At 57.0% G+C, this 14,433-nt stretch overlaps 1 protein-coding gene across 1 annotated transcript; it reads left to right on the forward strand.

Moving 5' to 3' along the window:
* Positions 1–4,382: 4,382 nt before the first annotated feature.
* On the forward strand, positions 4,383–11,484 carry TNNI1 (troponin I1, slow skeletal type). The gene is made up of 9 exons (XM_041422690.1): positions 4,383–4,420; positions 6,887–6,915; positions 7,641–7,644; positions 7,743–7,784; positions 8,483–8,614; positions 8,698–8,787; positions 9,255–9,431; positions 10,729–10,839; positions 11,137–11,484. The coding sequence occupies exons 2-8, from the start codon at positions 6,905–6,907 to the stop codon at positions 10,834–10,836; spliced, it is 564 nt and encodes a 187-aa protein (XP_041278624.1). The 5' UTR covers positions 4,383–4,420; positions 6,887–6,904; the 3' UTR covers positions 10,837–10,839; positions 11,137–11,484.
* Positions 11,485–14,433: the final 2,949 nt, after the last annotated feature.

Genomic DNA, 14,433 nt, shown 5'->3' on the forward strand with positions numbered 1-14,433 from the left:
GGATACTGAGATGTGTCTCAGAGACAGAGATAAAAATCTGAAAATACTCTGACAATGTCCAAAAACTCTCTCGGGGTCCCTGCCTGGGCCAGAAATTTTGGGTTATTTGGAATAGTCTTTTTTTTTTTTTTTTTAATGTAGAATATTTTGCCTTAGGCTGGAAACCAGCCCGGACTTTGTGATACTCAAACTGATGTCGCTGCTGCCATGGCTGCCACTGGCACAGAACAGCCCAAATCCCTGTCCTGGTGAGAAGAGTCCACAGGATCAGCACTGGGAAGGTTTCATTTGTCACTGGCACAGCCATTGGAAGTTTAAAGTCTTCAGCGTGTGGCTCCTTTTCAATAATGTCCTTCCACTATCCCAAAGTAGGTAATTCCTGCTCATTTAACAAAGCCTTTTCCATGTGCCAGAAGCACGAGGCAGGAGCCTGTGCTGTTCCTAAAGGGCTCCTTGGCTTTTGGGGAACCCTCCTCAGCTTTGGCACTTTCTGAAAACATTTCAGGCCTTCCCAAAGTATTCAAGCAGAGAAAAACAAACTGTCCATGATATTTCTAGACGTGGGAGGTGTTTCTTGCATTTAGGGATAATTGTCCTGCTTTGGCATCCAGCCCCAGAGCTGCCTCCAATGGATTTGCCCTCTGTAGCCAAGTGGGGAGGGTGAGTCCCATGCCCAGGGATGGAGGGGCTGGCATGGGCACCCTCCTGAGCTGCACCAGGCCCAAGGGAGTCTCCAGAGCTTGGGGTTCCCAGAATGGGGGCTGGGACAGGAGGAGGACATGGAGCAGCACATCCCAATGGGATGAGTAGCCTCTGCCCTGCCAGGCAGTGGGCAATGGGGATGCCCTGGTGGGGCTGATGCAATGGGGTCAAGATCAGTGGGGCAGATGAGCTGGGAGAGGTCTCTCAGCCCCTGGGGAATATTTGGGGTCTGGCCTGGGGCTGTGCTGGTTCCCAGGCCAGGCTGTGATGATTATCCAAATTCTGCCCCCTTTCCATCTTGGGGCATCCCTCGGGTTTGGTGGGATTTGTTCACAGATGCAGCAGGGTGAAGAAATTCTCCCCAGGGCTGCAGGAGGCATTGGCTCTTAGAGAAGCATCCCAGGAGCTTCCACTGCACTGTCACCAATCCACAGAGCAGGGGCGACTGGCTGGGTTCCTCTGGCAGCTCAGGAGGGCTGATATCTGCTGGATGGTCTGCAGGAGAAACACCATAGGGCACCACTTCTCAGGACAAGTCCCATGGCCCTTCACCACTTCACTGCCACCTGACCCTGCAGCCTTGCTTAGGGGGTGACCTCACTGTCCCCTGGTCCCTGAGCTGTCCCACAGAAGGAAAACCTTCTCCCACACCATGGTGAGTCTGTGGGGCATCATCTATCCCAGTCCTGTGACAAGCTGGTGCAGCTGGGGGTCTCCTGTCACCCCCCAGTGCTGGACTGTGAGCGTGGCAATGAAGATGAGTCCCAAAGGACACCAGAGGCTCAGCTGTCATTTCTAAGTCTGTCCTGGATGCTCTGGGAGCTGTTGACTTTGTGAATTCCATCAGGGTTGATGGAACGAGGATGGTGGCTGGGAGAGGATGAGGACAGGATGGGTGGGAAGGTTCCAGAGGAACCCTCCAGCATTGATTCAAGTCCATTTCTTCAGGGAGATTGGATTCATTTGGGGCAGATGAACTGCTCACAGGAGTCAGGTACCTTTGCATTTGGAGTCCCAAGACCTTGAGGAGCCAGGGACCATTGGGCAGCTCTGGCAGCCCCTACTATGGGTGTGGGACTGATGCACCAACACCCTCCAGGGACTTGGAAACTCCAGAGGGGAAAATGCCCCATCCTCTAAACACATGTCAGGGGGCCCACCTGTAAGAGACTAAACACAGATGACCTGTAGATCTCAAGGACATTCAGGGACAAGCAGCTGTCCCTGGGGACCTGCTCCTGGCTGGGTCTGACCTCCCCATACAGCTCTCTGGGAATTTTCTGCTGGCATCCATCTCCTTGGTGGCAGCCCATGAAGGAACCCTTCCCTTCAACCAGTGGCTCCCAGTAATAGGGGAATATTTTATTTGTAGCAGCAGCAGCAACAGCAGCAGCACATGGACAGATCACAGAATCATGGAATAGTCTGAGTTGGAAGGGACCCACAAGGATCATTGAGTCTAAAGTGAATGGGGATCAAACCCGTGATCTGGGTGTTATCAGCACCCAGCTCTGACCAGCAGAGCCAATCCCAGATATATTTGTATTATTTTGCTCTGAAATTGCCCTCAGCTGCTTTACCCTGTAGATTTCCAGCCTGATCCTTCCCACCCCCAGCAGCTCAGAGTGGTGTCCAGGTGGCACCTGATAAAACAACCAACCTAGAGGCAGCTCCCTATGGAGGGATGGGGACTCAGAACGTGCCCTCTGTGCCAGCTGGGGAGGAGGGATGGGACATCTCGGTCCCCTGCCAGTCCCTCTGTGCAGCCCCCATGGCAGAGCCGGGGCCCATGGAAAAAAACCCAAATCTAGGAGTCCCATTGCCCCATCCCTCTCCTGCCCTTTCCTCCTCTCATTCCGGGTCCCAGCAGAGGATGAAACCTGAGACTGGAGCAGATGGCATCCGAAGCAGCCCCCGCCCCATCCCCGGAGCTGCGGGAATGCAGCGCCGTTGTCACAGGCTAATTTTGGCTCCTCTGTGCTCCGAAAACAATTCCAAGGCATCCGGGAGGAAAGATGCTGGAGGCCTGGCCCCGAGGGGGCTTTTCCTTATAAAGGTCTAACGGGGCTGGTTAAAGCCTCCTCCTCCTGCTCGAAGGGGCAGCAGATCCTCTGCGCTGGCGTTTGGAGCCAGGAAAGGGTTCTTGCAGGGGTCCCGGGGATGGGCTGGATGCAGGGGGGTTTCTCTCCTGCCCACTGGGACTTGCTTGGTGCAATTCACACGAGGATGGCACTGCCACTGCCACTGCTACTGTCAGCGATCTCCCAGCAGCTCCTGCTGGTGTCCAGGCAGGGGGAAGGAGCCGGGAAGGCTCTGCAGGATGGGGGCTGCCTGTGCTCCCCACCATGGGAGCTGCCCCAATCCTGCAGCTGTGTGTCCCTCCTGGCTATAAAAGCCCCAGGATTAACATGCCAGGCATTGTCCCTGCTGGGCCCCACACTGGGAATTGTTTGCTCCTAAATTTGTCCCTAAAAATATCCCGAGGAACAGGTGTTGCCTGCCCTGCAGCCCTTGTCATGCAAAGGGACATTGGGCAAGGGGCTTTGTGGGGAGCAGTGGGGACAGACAGCAGCTTTTTCACTGCTTTTCCTGGGGAAAACCTCAGGGCCTGTGAGGGCCTGGGGGCTGCTTGAGCATGCCAAGCTGCAGTGCTGTGCTGGGGGAGTGGGGCTGGTCCTTGTCCTTAGAGAGGGAACCGTGCCCTCCTTGGTCCCCACCCACCTGGCCTGAAGTGTGACCCCACATTTGCTGGCTTACACCATCACCCCTCAGCGGTGCAGTCTGGCCTGCTGAGGTTCCCTGTCCTGCTCTGGTGCCTCTGGTGGCTCCCAGGAGTTCCCTGGGCCAGCACTGTCCTGTGTGTGCCCCATCGTGCAGGGCTCAGCACGGCAGCAGCTCCCAGGCTATTCACATCCCCTGCCTTTTCCAGCATCTCTGGAGCCCTGTCACACCAGACACACACAGAGGTGTGACAGACAAACACAGGGCAGAGGTGCCAGGAGGATCCAGCCCATCCCCACGGCATCACCAGCACTGGTCAGCCTGGGCATGTCTGTGTGACCCCAAAAACCCCCATGTGAGTGGGTGCTGTCTGAGCTGGGGCATTCCAGTGCCCAAAGGGGCTCCAAGAGAGCTGGGGAGGGACTGGATAAGGGCCTGGAGGGACAGGACAAGGGGAATGGCTTCCCACTGCCAGAGGCAGGGATAGATGGGATAGTGGGGAGAAATTCTTCCCTAGGAAAGTGCTGAGGCTGTGGCACAGGGTGCCCAGGATGCACAGGACTGCCCCATGCCTGGAAATGTCCAAGGCTGGGTTGGACAGGGCTTGGAGCAACCTGGCATAGTGGAAGGTGGCCTGCCCATGGCAGGACTGGATGATTTTAAGGTCTCTTCCCACCCAAACCAGCCCAGGATGCTTCCCATGCAAACAGCCCTGGAATTCTCTGAACCAAAGGGGGGTTGTGGGTGCCCTGGGACACAAGCGCAGTGACACACGGGTGACCTGTGTGTGTCCCTGTGTTCCAGGCAGGGCCCCAGGTGTGAGCAGCAGTCCCAGCACTCCCGGGGCTTGCAGCAGATGCCTGCAGAGGAGGGGATTTGTGCTATTTTTACCGACCACTTGCAGGCAGGGCTGGGATTCAATACCCCCGCTCAGCCCCAGCCCCGGCAGAGCGCGGCTGTCCCCAGGCCAGGCGTCACCTCCCTCCTGCACAGCCAGGTAAGGCACTGCCACTGCCCTCTGTCCCCTCCGGGTGTGCAGGTGCTGAGATGGGCACGAGACCCCCAGCACTCGCATGTGACACAGGGGAACCCCCAGCACGAGAATCTGCCTGAATTTCATCCCTCTCTGAGGTGGATCAGACATTTCCTCTGCTCTTGGAGAGAGGATTGGTGAGGCTGCAATGGGGACAAAGACTTTGAGCTGATATTTGCCTGTTTTTTCCCAAACCGTGGCAAACAGGACTGTTTGAGGAGCACTTGCTGGCTGTTCCAGCCTGGCTCACCAGTGGGAGGCTCAGGGTGGGAGCAGAGTGTGGAGTCGTGGTAGCTGGGAGAGTGCTTATGGTTTGTCTCCAGCCTCCTGGGATAGGGATGTCAGGATTGACTGTTGGTTGGGTTTATGGGATTATTTCTTTTAAGGATTTCCATGATCCACTGGTTCAATAAGCCTTACAAGATTTTCACAGCTGGGAAAGTGCAAATATTACAGAATTAGCTTGCCCAGATCCTCTCATCCCCATCAGGGAGCCAAGTCTCTTATAGATGCTCCAGATCCAGCTGGAGTCCAAAAGTCCTGGCACTGGGGATTGCTGGGGATGTCCCACTGGCACAGCTGAGTCCCTGCAGTTGTTTGGGGAGCCAATTTAGGACCATTTGGCCCTAAAATGTGACTGACCTTGGTAGAGGTCGTGAGCTGGAGGTGTGGTGTGGACCCCACCCCAAGGAATGCCAGGCTCTGCTCCAGCGGGGGACAATGGAAACGCTGAGGCTGCTCCCAGCCCTCTCAGCTCCAGGGAAAGAAAGGCTCCTCTGCCACCCCCAAAATAAACTTGGGGGCGGCAGCTGGGACCCAGCCTGCTCAAGGCACCAGTGCTGCCTGGTGTCCTCTGGGATGTTTGTCACAGCACCAAAAACTTCCACAAAAGCAGGAAACTGAATGTCTGATGTGGTTTGAGGACAAAGAAATTTCTGTTCTTGGGATTTTTCCTTGTAAATCTGGGGATCTGGATTGGGAGGCTCTAGGGAAGATGATTCCTGTCAGGATTTGGTTACATTCCCCCCCATCCCCCAAACTTCATTTATTCAGGACATGTCTGGCTGAGCTGTGGGGGCATGGGGATGGAACAGGGACAAGGGGACAGAGCCAGGAAGTGCCTTGAGATTTGCTTGGCACAAGCTCCACACAAACCTGTGAGCAGCTGTTTGAGACCAGCTTTTCATTTCCCCCAGCATGAATCCTTGGGGTCTAAAAGAGTTTCCAAATATCAGGGGATGCAAAAGGATCAAGGCAAAAAATCACAGCTTGTCCATTTCACTCCCAAGGAAAAGCACTAAACCCATGCCTGGAAAATGCTGTTTGAGGGGGGGAAAAAATTAAAAGGATTGGTGAAATACCCCACATTTTTCTGCTGCTTGGGCTCACAGGGTCCCCAGCTGCTCAGCACAGGAGGGGACAGTGGGGTCAGAGCAGGGCCAGGGGAGCAGCATGGGCTGGGGCAGCTGCCAGGGCTTGGGATCATCAGGCAAATGTAAAATAGGAAACCCTGAGTGTTTCACCTGGAATGTGACTGCTGAAGGAACCTGCTCAGCTGTGGGGTCTGACTTAGAGAATGGTTTGGGTTGGGAGGGACCTTAAAGCCCATCCAGTCCCACCCTCTGCCATGGGCAGGGACACCTTCCACTATCCCAGGTTGCTCCAAGCCCTGTCCAGCCTGGCCTTGGACACTTCCACGGATCCAGGGGCAGCCACAGCTGCTCTGGGCACCCTGTGCCAGGGTCTCACAGCCAAGAATTCCTTCCCACTATCCCATCTAACCCTGCCATCTGGCAGTGATAAGCCGTTCCCCCTTGTCCTGTCCTTCCATCCCCTGTCCAAAGTCCCTCTCTAGCTCCCCTGGAGCCCCTTTGGGCACTGGAAGGGGCTCTCAGGTCTCCGTGGATCCTCTATTTCTCCAGATGGGCACCCCCAGCCCTCAGCCCGGTTCCAGAGCAGAGTTGTTGCCCTTTGCTCCGGCACTCCCTGGGTGGGTTTTTGCTCTCCCATCCCTGCCGTTGCCTACCGGAGCTGCAGGACAGGACTCCATGAGCCGACACAGTGGGGGAACCCCCAAGGCACCCCCATTTCTCCTGAGATTTCCAGCCTCCATGCCTTGCCCCGAGCTGGGGCGGGAGACGCAGCCGGCGGGGGAACAGCTCGGAGCTTGGGAAAAGCCCCGAGGAGCCGGAGCCCGAGCCCTGCAGGGCCGGCTGGCGGCACGCTGCAGCTTGCCCGAGATGCGGGCAGGTTCTCCCGGAGCCCGGCGGCTCGTCCCGCGTTCCCCCGGGGATGGAGGCTGCGGAGCCGCTTCCCTCCGCCGACAGCGCGGGGCAGCACCGCACCTCGGCATCGCTCCCTCGCTGCCTTCTGCCTCTGTGCATTTGGGATTTGCACCTTTGTTTCAGCCGCTTTCCCTCTCTTTGGCAGGGAGCAGCACACGCCGCGATGCCCGAGCCGTGAGTAGCTGCGGTGCCTCGGAGCCCAGAAAGCCTCACCCGGCTGCGCTTGTCCCTTTGGGGAGGATCCGCTGGGAGACCCTGCCCTGCCCCAGACATCTGTGCCATTCCCCTTGCAAAAACTGTCTTTAAATGCAAATTGCTTGCTCTTTCAATGTCCCAGTTCAAACCTCGGGGCTTTCCCAGATCCAGAAATGCAGATGGGGGGGGGGGGGGGGGGGGCAGCACCTCTGGATTTGCCGTGAGGCTCTCTGCAGCACATTGCACAAACACAACACATTCCCTGGTGAGCAGAGAGGGGAGGAACTCCCTGTAAAGCTTTCCTGGAGCAACGACCTGGGGATGTCCCAACGCTGTGAACCTGAGCAGCATCCAAGCATCCCGACCCAGCTGAAGTGGGAGTGGGAGAATGAGGGTGTCTGAATCACAGGGACTGAGCTGGGGTTGGCATGATGGGCACAGTGCCAGCTCACTTGTTACACCTGAGTGATATTTTGGCTTTCTTAGCTGTGGCCCTGAGCTCCCACTGCATTTCCAGAGGGCACCTTCACCTCAGACCTGGCTCACGTGCCGGTGGCAGCTGTGAGATACAGAAATAAGGAACCAACTGCAACCACACGAGATGCATTCCTTGACTGTCCCCTCTTTTTTGTTCTCATTCCTTGATGCCCTGTTCTCTTCTCTTGTTTTTTTCTGCTCCTCCCTGGCTGTTCCCCTGCCTGCAGGGAGGTAAGTGCCTTTCCCTTTGGGAGAGACCTTGGTGCTGCTCTGCGTTTGCTGCACATTTGTTTTCAAAGGGTGTTTTCCTTCCCTCCCCTTTCCCCTAGAGAAAATCCAAGATCACAGCCTCACGCAAACTCTTGTTGAAGGTGAGTCCCGAGGGCTGGAAACTCCCTGGGGTTTGTCTTGCTGGGGGAAAGGAGCCGGGTTGCAGCACGTGGTCGGTGGGACAGGGGCGAGGAAAGCTCAGGGATGGGCTGTGCAGAGCAGCTCCCACCCCACCTTTCTCTTCTCACTCATGTGGGATTTGTGGTCCAAACAAACCTCCCCTTCACTGAGGTGGGGAGAGACCCCCACACCTTCAGCTCTGAAGCCTCAGCCTGTTTGTGCTCCAGCACAAGACTGGGAGCTCCCCAGGCTCTGGCTTGGGATAAACATTGCCTGCCCCAGCAGAGCCGACGTCAGCAGCCAGCGGGATCACGGCCCAGCAGAGCCCCACAGCCCAGAGCCCCACAGCCCCACGGCCCCATGACCCCACAGCCCCAGAGCCGGACAGCCCCATGGCCCCAGAGTCCCACAGCCCCGCAGCCTCACAGCCTCACAGCCCTATGGCCCCACGGCCTCAGAGCCCCATGGCCCCACAGCCCCATGGCCCCACAGCCCCAGGGCCCCACAGCCCCGTGCCCGCCTGCCCCACCCAGCTGTGGGGAGGCTTTGATGTATGTTTGGGGACAGCAGAGAAGGGGTGGCACATGAGTCCGTCCCATCCTACAGACCTTGTGTGAGTGGCTCAGGGGAAACAAGGGCCTGTGCACTTCACACTTCTGCCATTTCCTCATGCTCACAGAGTTTGATGCTGGCCAAAGCCAAGGAGGAGTGGGATCAGGAGATCGTGGACAAGCAGGCAGAGAAGGAGAGGTACCTGTCTGAGCGGGTCACTCCACTGCACACCAGCGGGCTCTCCTTGAGCCAGCTCCAGGTACTGCTCAGCCCGAGGCTGGAGTGAGCTCCTTGGGAGCGTGAGGGGCCTCGCTCAGCGCTCTCCTGTTTTCTTGGCCCCAGGACCTGTGCAGGGAGCTGCACGAGAAGGTGGAGATTGTGGATGAGGAGAGATATGACATTGAAGCGAAATGCAACCATAACACCCGGGAGGTAGGAGGGAGGACGGGCTGGTTCCTTCTGGAAACTCCCTCCCAGTGGCAGCTCTGGCCTCAGTGGGGATGTGTCATGGACCAGGCTGAGCTGGGATGTGGGACAGGCACCAGGGTTTTCTCAGGGCTGGTGGTTGCTCTGCAAGGCACCACTCAGAGCAAGGTTCATCCCTGCCCAAGGGAACTCAAACTGTCCTCGGGGTCCACAGAGAGGTTCCTCACTCTCCTGGTCACCCCTGTGGGTCTGAGAGCTTCTCATGGTACAGCTGCACCTGAGCAGGCTGGGCCCAGCCCATGGCCCAGCTCTGAGCCTGGCTGGGCAGAGCCTTGGTGGGGGTGGTCCCACAGGGGAGGTGCAGATCCCTCTGGGGCTCGGTGCTGGCAGAGCCTACTGCTTCCCACAGGGGCTCCTCGTGCAAGGCAGCCAAGCAGTGACCTCCCACTTCTGCTCCTCCCCTGCCCCTGCAGATTAAAGATCTGAAAATCAAAGTTCTTGATCTCCGAGGGAAGTTCAAGCGCCCTCCCTTGCGCCGGGTTCGTGTCTCGGCCGATGCCATGCTCAGGGCTCTGCTGGGCTCCAAGCACAAAGTGTCCATGGATCTTAGGGCCAACCTGAAGTCTGTCAAGAAGGAGGACACAGAGAAGGTGGGTGACTGCTCTGGAGGCTGGAGATGGACACATTTCCTAGGAGTGCCCTTGCCCTTCTCCAGGGCACCCTGTGTTCACCCCTGCCAGCCTTGGAAAGAGCCTTGTGAAGCCATTCCCATTGTGGGATCTTGTAGGACCATGTAGGACCAGTTTGACTGGGCCAGGCCAGGTGGATGGTAACGTGAGATTTAGGGCTGTGTCTGTGCTGCTCTTCCCTGCCAGAGTGTGTGGGGGTCTCTCACCTGGGCCCCCTCAGCACCACGGCTGAGCTGCACATGCAGAGTCTGATCTTTGATCCTGTAGGAAACCACGAGAGCTCCTGTTGGGCACAATCACACCCAGAAATCTCCCAGGGAACTCCCAGACCCAGATTAGATAAGACAGAGCAGCCCAGCAGTTGGCCTGAGATAAATGGCCCAGTTCCCACCTGCTTGGCAGAGGTGTGAGAAGGGAAAGTCTCATTGCCAGCAATGCCCAAACCTGCCTGGGGTGTGCAGGTGCTGCAGCACGAGGAGCTGTGATCCTCCCCAGGCACAGCTGGGGATCCCCTCTCCCCACTTCTCCAGCTTGTTCCAGCTCAGTTGATTGAATGAGAATTGGATGAGTAGAATTGGATAAGAATCTCAATTTTCAGCTGTTTTTCATTTGTCCCCCCATTGTGGGCTTTTCCAGCCCTTTGGACAGAAAACTGTGCTTACAGCCCTGGGCACCAGGTGGAGAACACATCTGGGTTTGTTCTAGATGTGGTGAGATGGTTTTGGGGCACAGCTTGTAATCTATGAATGCTGGGGTGGGGCAGAGCAGACACCTGGGCTCCCAAAGCTGCTGTCACCTGGCCAGAGTTGCTGTCACCTCCCCTTCTGCTCTGGAAGTGTCTGCCAGGCTCCCACTGTCACACCAACAATCCCAGTCCCCACCAAAGGCTCAGAGAAGGTGGAGGTGGGAGGGCAATGCAGAAAGTGTTTTTACTTCAGTAAGGACATTTGCCCCACTGTGCTGCTGGTAACCCAAAGTCCCACGTGGTTTCTTCCTCCTATAGAAACCTTTCTGGGATTATTGAGCCTTCTGGTGCATGAATACAGCTTGGCCAGGCTTTGGGGAGGGCAGTATCCACATGGATCCACACCTCCCTGTGGAGATCAGGCTGCTGTTTGCCACCTCCTTGTGCAGGGACACATGGCAGAGAGACAGGGACTTTGCCAGGGGCAGCTGTGTCCCACAGCTGAGGGCTCAGTGCAGGGGAGGGATGGGGCAGGGCTGCCAGAGCCTCATCTCCAGCCCTGTCCCTCGGCAGGAACGCCCTGTGGAAGTGGGCGACTGGCGCAAGAACGTGGAAGCCATGTCAGGCATGGAGGGGAGGAAGAAGATGTTCGACGCTGCCAAGTCCCCCACGGGGCAGTGAGAGGTAGGCTGGGCCCTGATCCCCCTGTGCTCCCTCAGCCTTCTGGGCTGGGCTTGGAGAGATGCAGAAATGTCCCCACTCCCTCCAGAAAAAGGCAACCCGTCCCCATGTGCCACCCCACACCTGGCTGGGGGTCTGTCCCACACCTCCCTGCCATGGGGTGCCTGCCAGCCCCCCTCCTTTTCTCCTGGGTGTTCCCCTTTGGGTGTGCTGCCTGTGCCACCCTCATCCCGTAGGCATTGCTGGCACCACCCACAGCCAAAGCTGCCCTTCTGCCCCTCTGCTGTTTCTTTCCCACAGGAGCCCTGGGAAGAAGACGGTCCCCATCCCTGCTGCCAGCCTGCCCTCGCTACTCCCCTGTCCCTTTGTGCCCTTTTCCAAATTCCCACTGAGCTGAAACACAAGGACAACGGTGTGGAAAGGAGACCTGAGCTTCTTCCTTCCAGCAGTGCCCTCAGCCTTGCTCCTGCACAGCATCCCTGTTCCAGCAGCCACACAGGCCGTGCTGTCCCCCAGGGCCACTGCCACCCACCCCCTCCCAGCCCTGCAGAGACGCCCCAGAGGCAGCAGCTGCCCCCCGTGGCCCATGCCTGGTGGCACCCCGAGAGGTCCCTGGCAGCCAGACGTGCATTAAAGGACTGTCCTGGGCCAAGGCTGCGTGGACTCCTCACTGGGGAACTCTGCCCAGGGCCAGGGCCAGGTCACCCTGCAATGTCCCCATGCTGGCACTCAGACACCACACCCTGGGCTCACACAGGCTTTGGGCTCGTTCCTTCCAGCCCTGGGTTGCTCCTCATATCCCACCAGCTCTGCTGAGCCCCCTGGCCCCGGTCAGGGCCACCCCTGCTGGGCCTCAGGGGTGCAGCAGCTTCCCAAGCACCAGGCTGGGGGAACAGAGCTGCCTGTTCTCCATCCCCACTCCTCTGGTTTTGGAAAAGCCTTCAGAGCTCCAGACACCAACTCCCCACCAGCTGCCCACCACAAGCACTGCAGCTGTGGCGATTGGAGCAGCCCCATTTCAAGACTTAATTCCAGAGATGAATCCATATTTCAGGCCAAACATCCCATGCTTCCCCCCCAGCCCAACCATTTCTGTGTCACAGCCCCCCAGACTGCAGCTGGTCTGTGAAAGCAGCTGGGAATGTGCCAGCTCGTTCTGGAGCAGGGCTGGACGGGTGAATTAATGAGAATTCAGACTACTGGGGTCTCCTGGCTGGGGGCACTGCAGGAGATGCTCAGCCCACATGCAGAGCAGCTCTTGGTAGTTACAGCAGTGCCTTGTCTGTGTTCCCAGGGTGTCCAGAGGAATTGCAGCATCCACAGATTCACACCCACACCACACTGGGGTGTGCTGCAGCACCCCCCATCCCTTTGGAGTGAGCCTGTAAAGTGCAGAAAATGCCATAAAGTGGGAGCAAAAAGCAGGTCCCAGACAGGGCTGGAAGGAAGAAAAGAAATCAAAAAGCATGCGGGCTCCAAGAGAGATCAACCTTCCCAGGAAAACACTGCATTTCCAAAGCAAGGGATGGGAAAGGATGGCCCCATGCAGATGGCTCCTGCAGGACTTCCACAGCACACTCATGGCTGGCAGAGGGAGTGAGGGAGAGGCTTCGGGAGGTGGGTTTGGGTTTGTCTGCAGGACAGCTGAATTCCTCTGGCATCACATCCCTTCCTTTGGCCAGTTCAGGGATCCTCAGCCACTCTGCTCACTGTCCCTGGGCACAGAGGGTGAGGGAGGACACTACTGGGGACACTTCTCTAGCCCAGCCACCAGCACTCAAGGCTGCCACAGCACCCTGCAGCTACTTCATGGAGGATTCATAACTCATATGCAAACTCTTCCCCAAATTAGGAATGGAGCAGAGGAGGCTGACACTGGAAAATCTGCTCCTTTGGCTCAGTTTTTGGGATGCTCAGTCCTTGTTCTTCCACCTGACCCTTCACCCCCTCAGCATCCTCCTGTAGGACTGGGGCAGTTGCATGGCACACAGAGCCTTTCCCACCCATTTTTTATCTTTTCAAGCTTAATTTGGCCAAGCTGCTGTAGCCTAGCAGGGTGCCAGGACTCCTTTGTCCTCATCCAGGCACCCCAGGACAGGTTCCAGGCAGGCCCAGCCCTGGGAAGTGTCTCTGTCACGGCCAACACTGGTGTCTCAGCTCCCAGGGGTGCGTGGTGAGACCGCAGGGTCTGCCATGGCCCAGCCTGCCCACTCTGGAGGCAGAAGGTTTTGGAGCAGCTCTCCCCTCCAAGCTCAGGGCCCAGGCAGGAGCAGTGCCGAGGTCTGAGATCCTGGGATGTCTCCAGGAATCCCCAGAGGGAACTCACACAGGTCCTGGCAGAGGAAGAAAGATGTGCAGGGAGAGTTAATAACTGTGACCTGACCGACTGGTAGAGCTGGAAAATGCAAGAGAGGTTTCATGGAAACAAAGCCTTCTTCAGGCCTGGAACAGAAGCAGAAAACGGCACAGCGGGGCTGAGTACAGTTCTCTGAGCTTAATACAATTATACTAATTTAGTAATTAAAAAACAGGGGTGGAGTTTGCGGGGTTGGGGAGGGATGGAAGGGAGATGAAAGGCCACAGGGGTGCTGGGTGCTGGGTGCTGTGCAGCTGTGCAGGCCCAGGTCAATGCTGGCACTCAGGCTATCCCTGTCCCTGTGTCTGTCCCCGTGCCTGTGCCCATCCCTGCCCTCGGATCCTGCTCACCCAAAACTGCTGCAGAGCCAAACCTAGGGGCTCCCCAGGGTGAATCTGCAGCCCCAAAGGCAGCCAGGTGTGCTCAGCAAGGTCCCAGGGCCCACATGCCCTTGTCATGGGCTACAGGTGGCTTCCTGAGGCTACCTTGTGTTTTAGATTGAGTGGGGAGAGAAAAACGTACCCCAAAACTTTTCCCTCTACAGGATTCCCTACTTTTTCAAGGTGTAATGCTCTCCAGTCACTGGGTCCCATTTTCATCCCTCTCTGGTGGAAAACTACACTGACTGCCATGGGAAAACAAAGTTCTACAGATTTCAGTTCTATTAGGAACACAGAAAAAGTGCGGGGCAAAAAATCTCTTTTAGTGGGACTGAATCTCCAGGGGAAGATGGGACAGTCAGCTCTGAGCTCTCCTGGTTGGATCAGGGACTGATCCAAGTCCTCCTGTCCATCTCTGCTCTGGAGCTGCTCCTGTGGCCTTGGGCCAGCTGGGTCCCAGTGCTCCCATGGCAAAGGGGAAGGCTGAGCCTTCCACCCAGGTTTGCAGCTGGCTTCCCTCACCCCACAGCTCTGCAGAGCCACGGTTGTTTCCCTCCCAGGTGACAACCTCTGTTTCTGCTCACCGAATTAGAAAGGAACCCTCCAGTACATTTTTTACTGAAAATTCAGCCCAAATGGGAGAGTTCACAAGGCTGTTCTCAGGAACAGAGACTGATGCTGGTGGAGTCACTGGTGTCTCTGTCTAGAAGAACTGGAAGTCAGCCCTTCTCCTCAAGCTGAGCAGAGCCCAGTCCCCACTGTCCTGCGCTTTTCTCCACTGCAGCCTAGACTCCCAAAAGAAAGCAAAGCAATGCACTAGAATCTTGAAAATTACACAAATTTCAAATTAAATTGGATAGA

This window comes from Onychostruthus taczanowskii, unplaced genomic scaffold (genome assembly GCF_017590055.1).
Source record: "Onychostruthus taczanowskii isolate IOZ18803 unplaced genomic scaffold, ASM1759005v1 scaffold74, whole genome shotgun sequence".
Lineage (NCBI taxonomy): Eukaryota > Metazoa > Chordata > Aves > Passeriformes > Passeridae > Onychostruthus > Onychostruthus taczanowskii.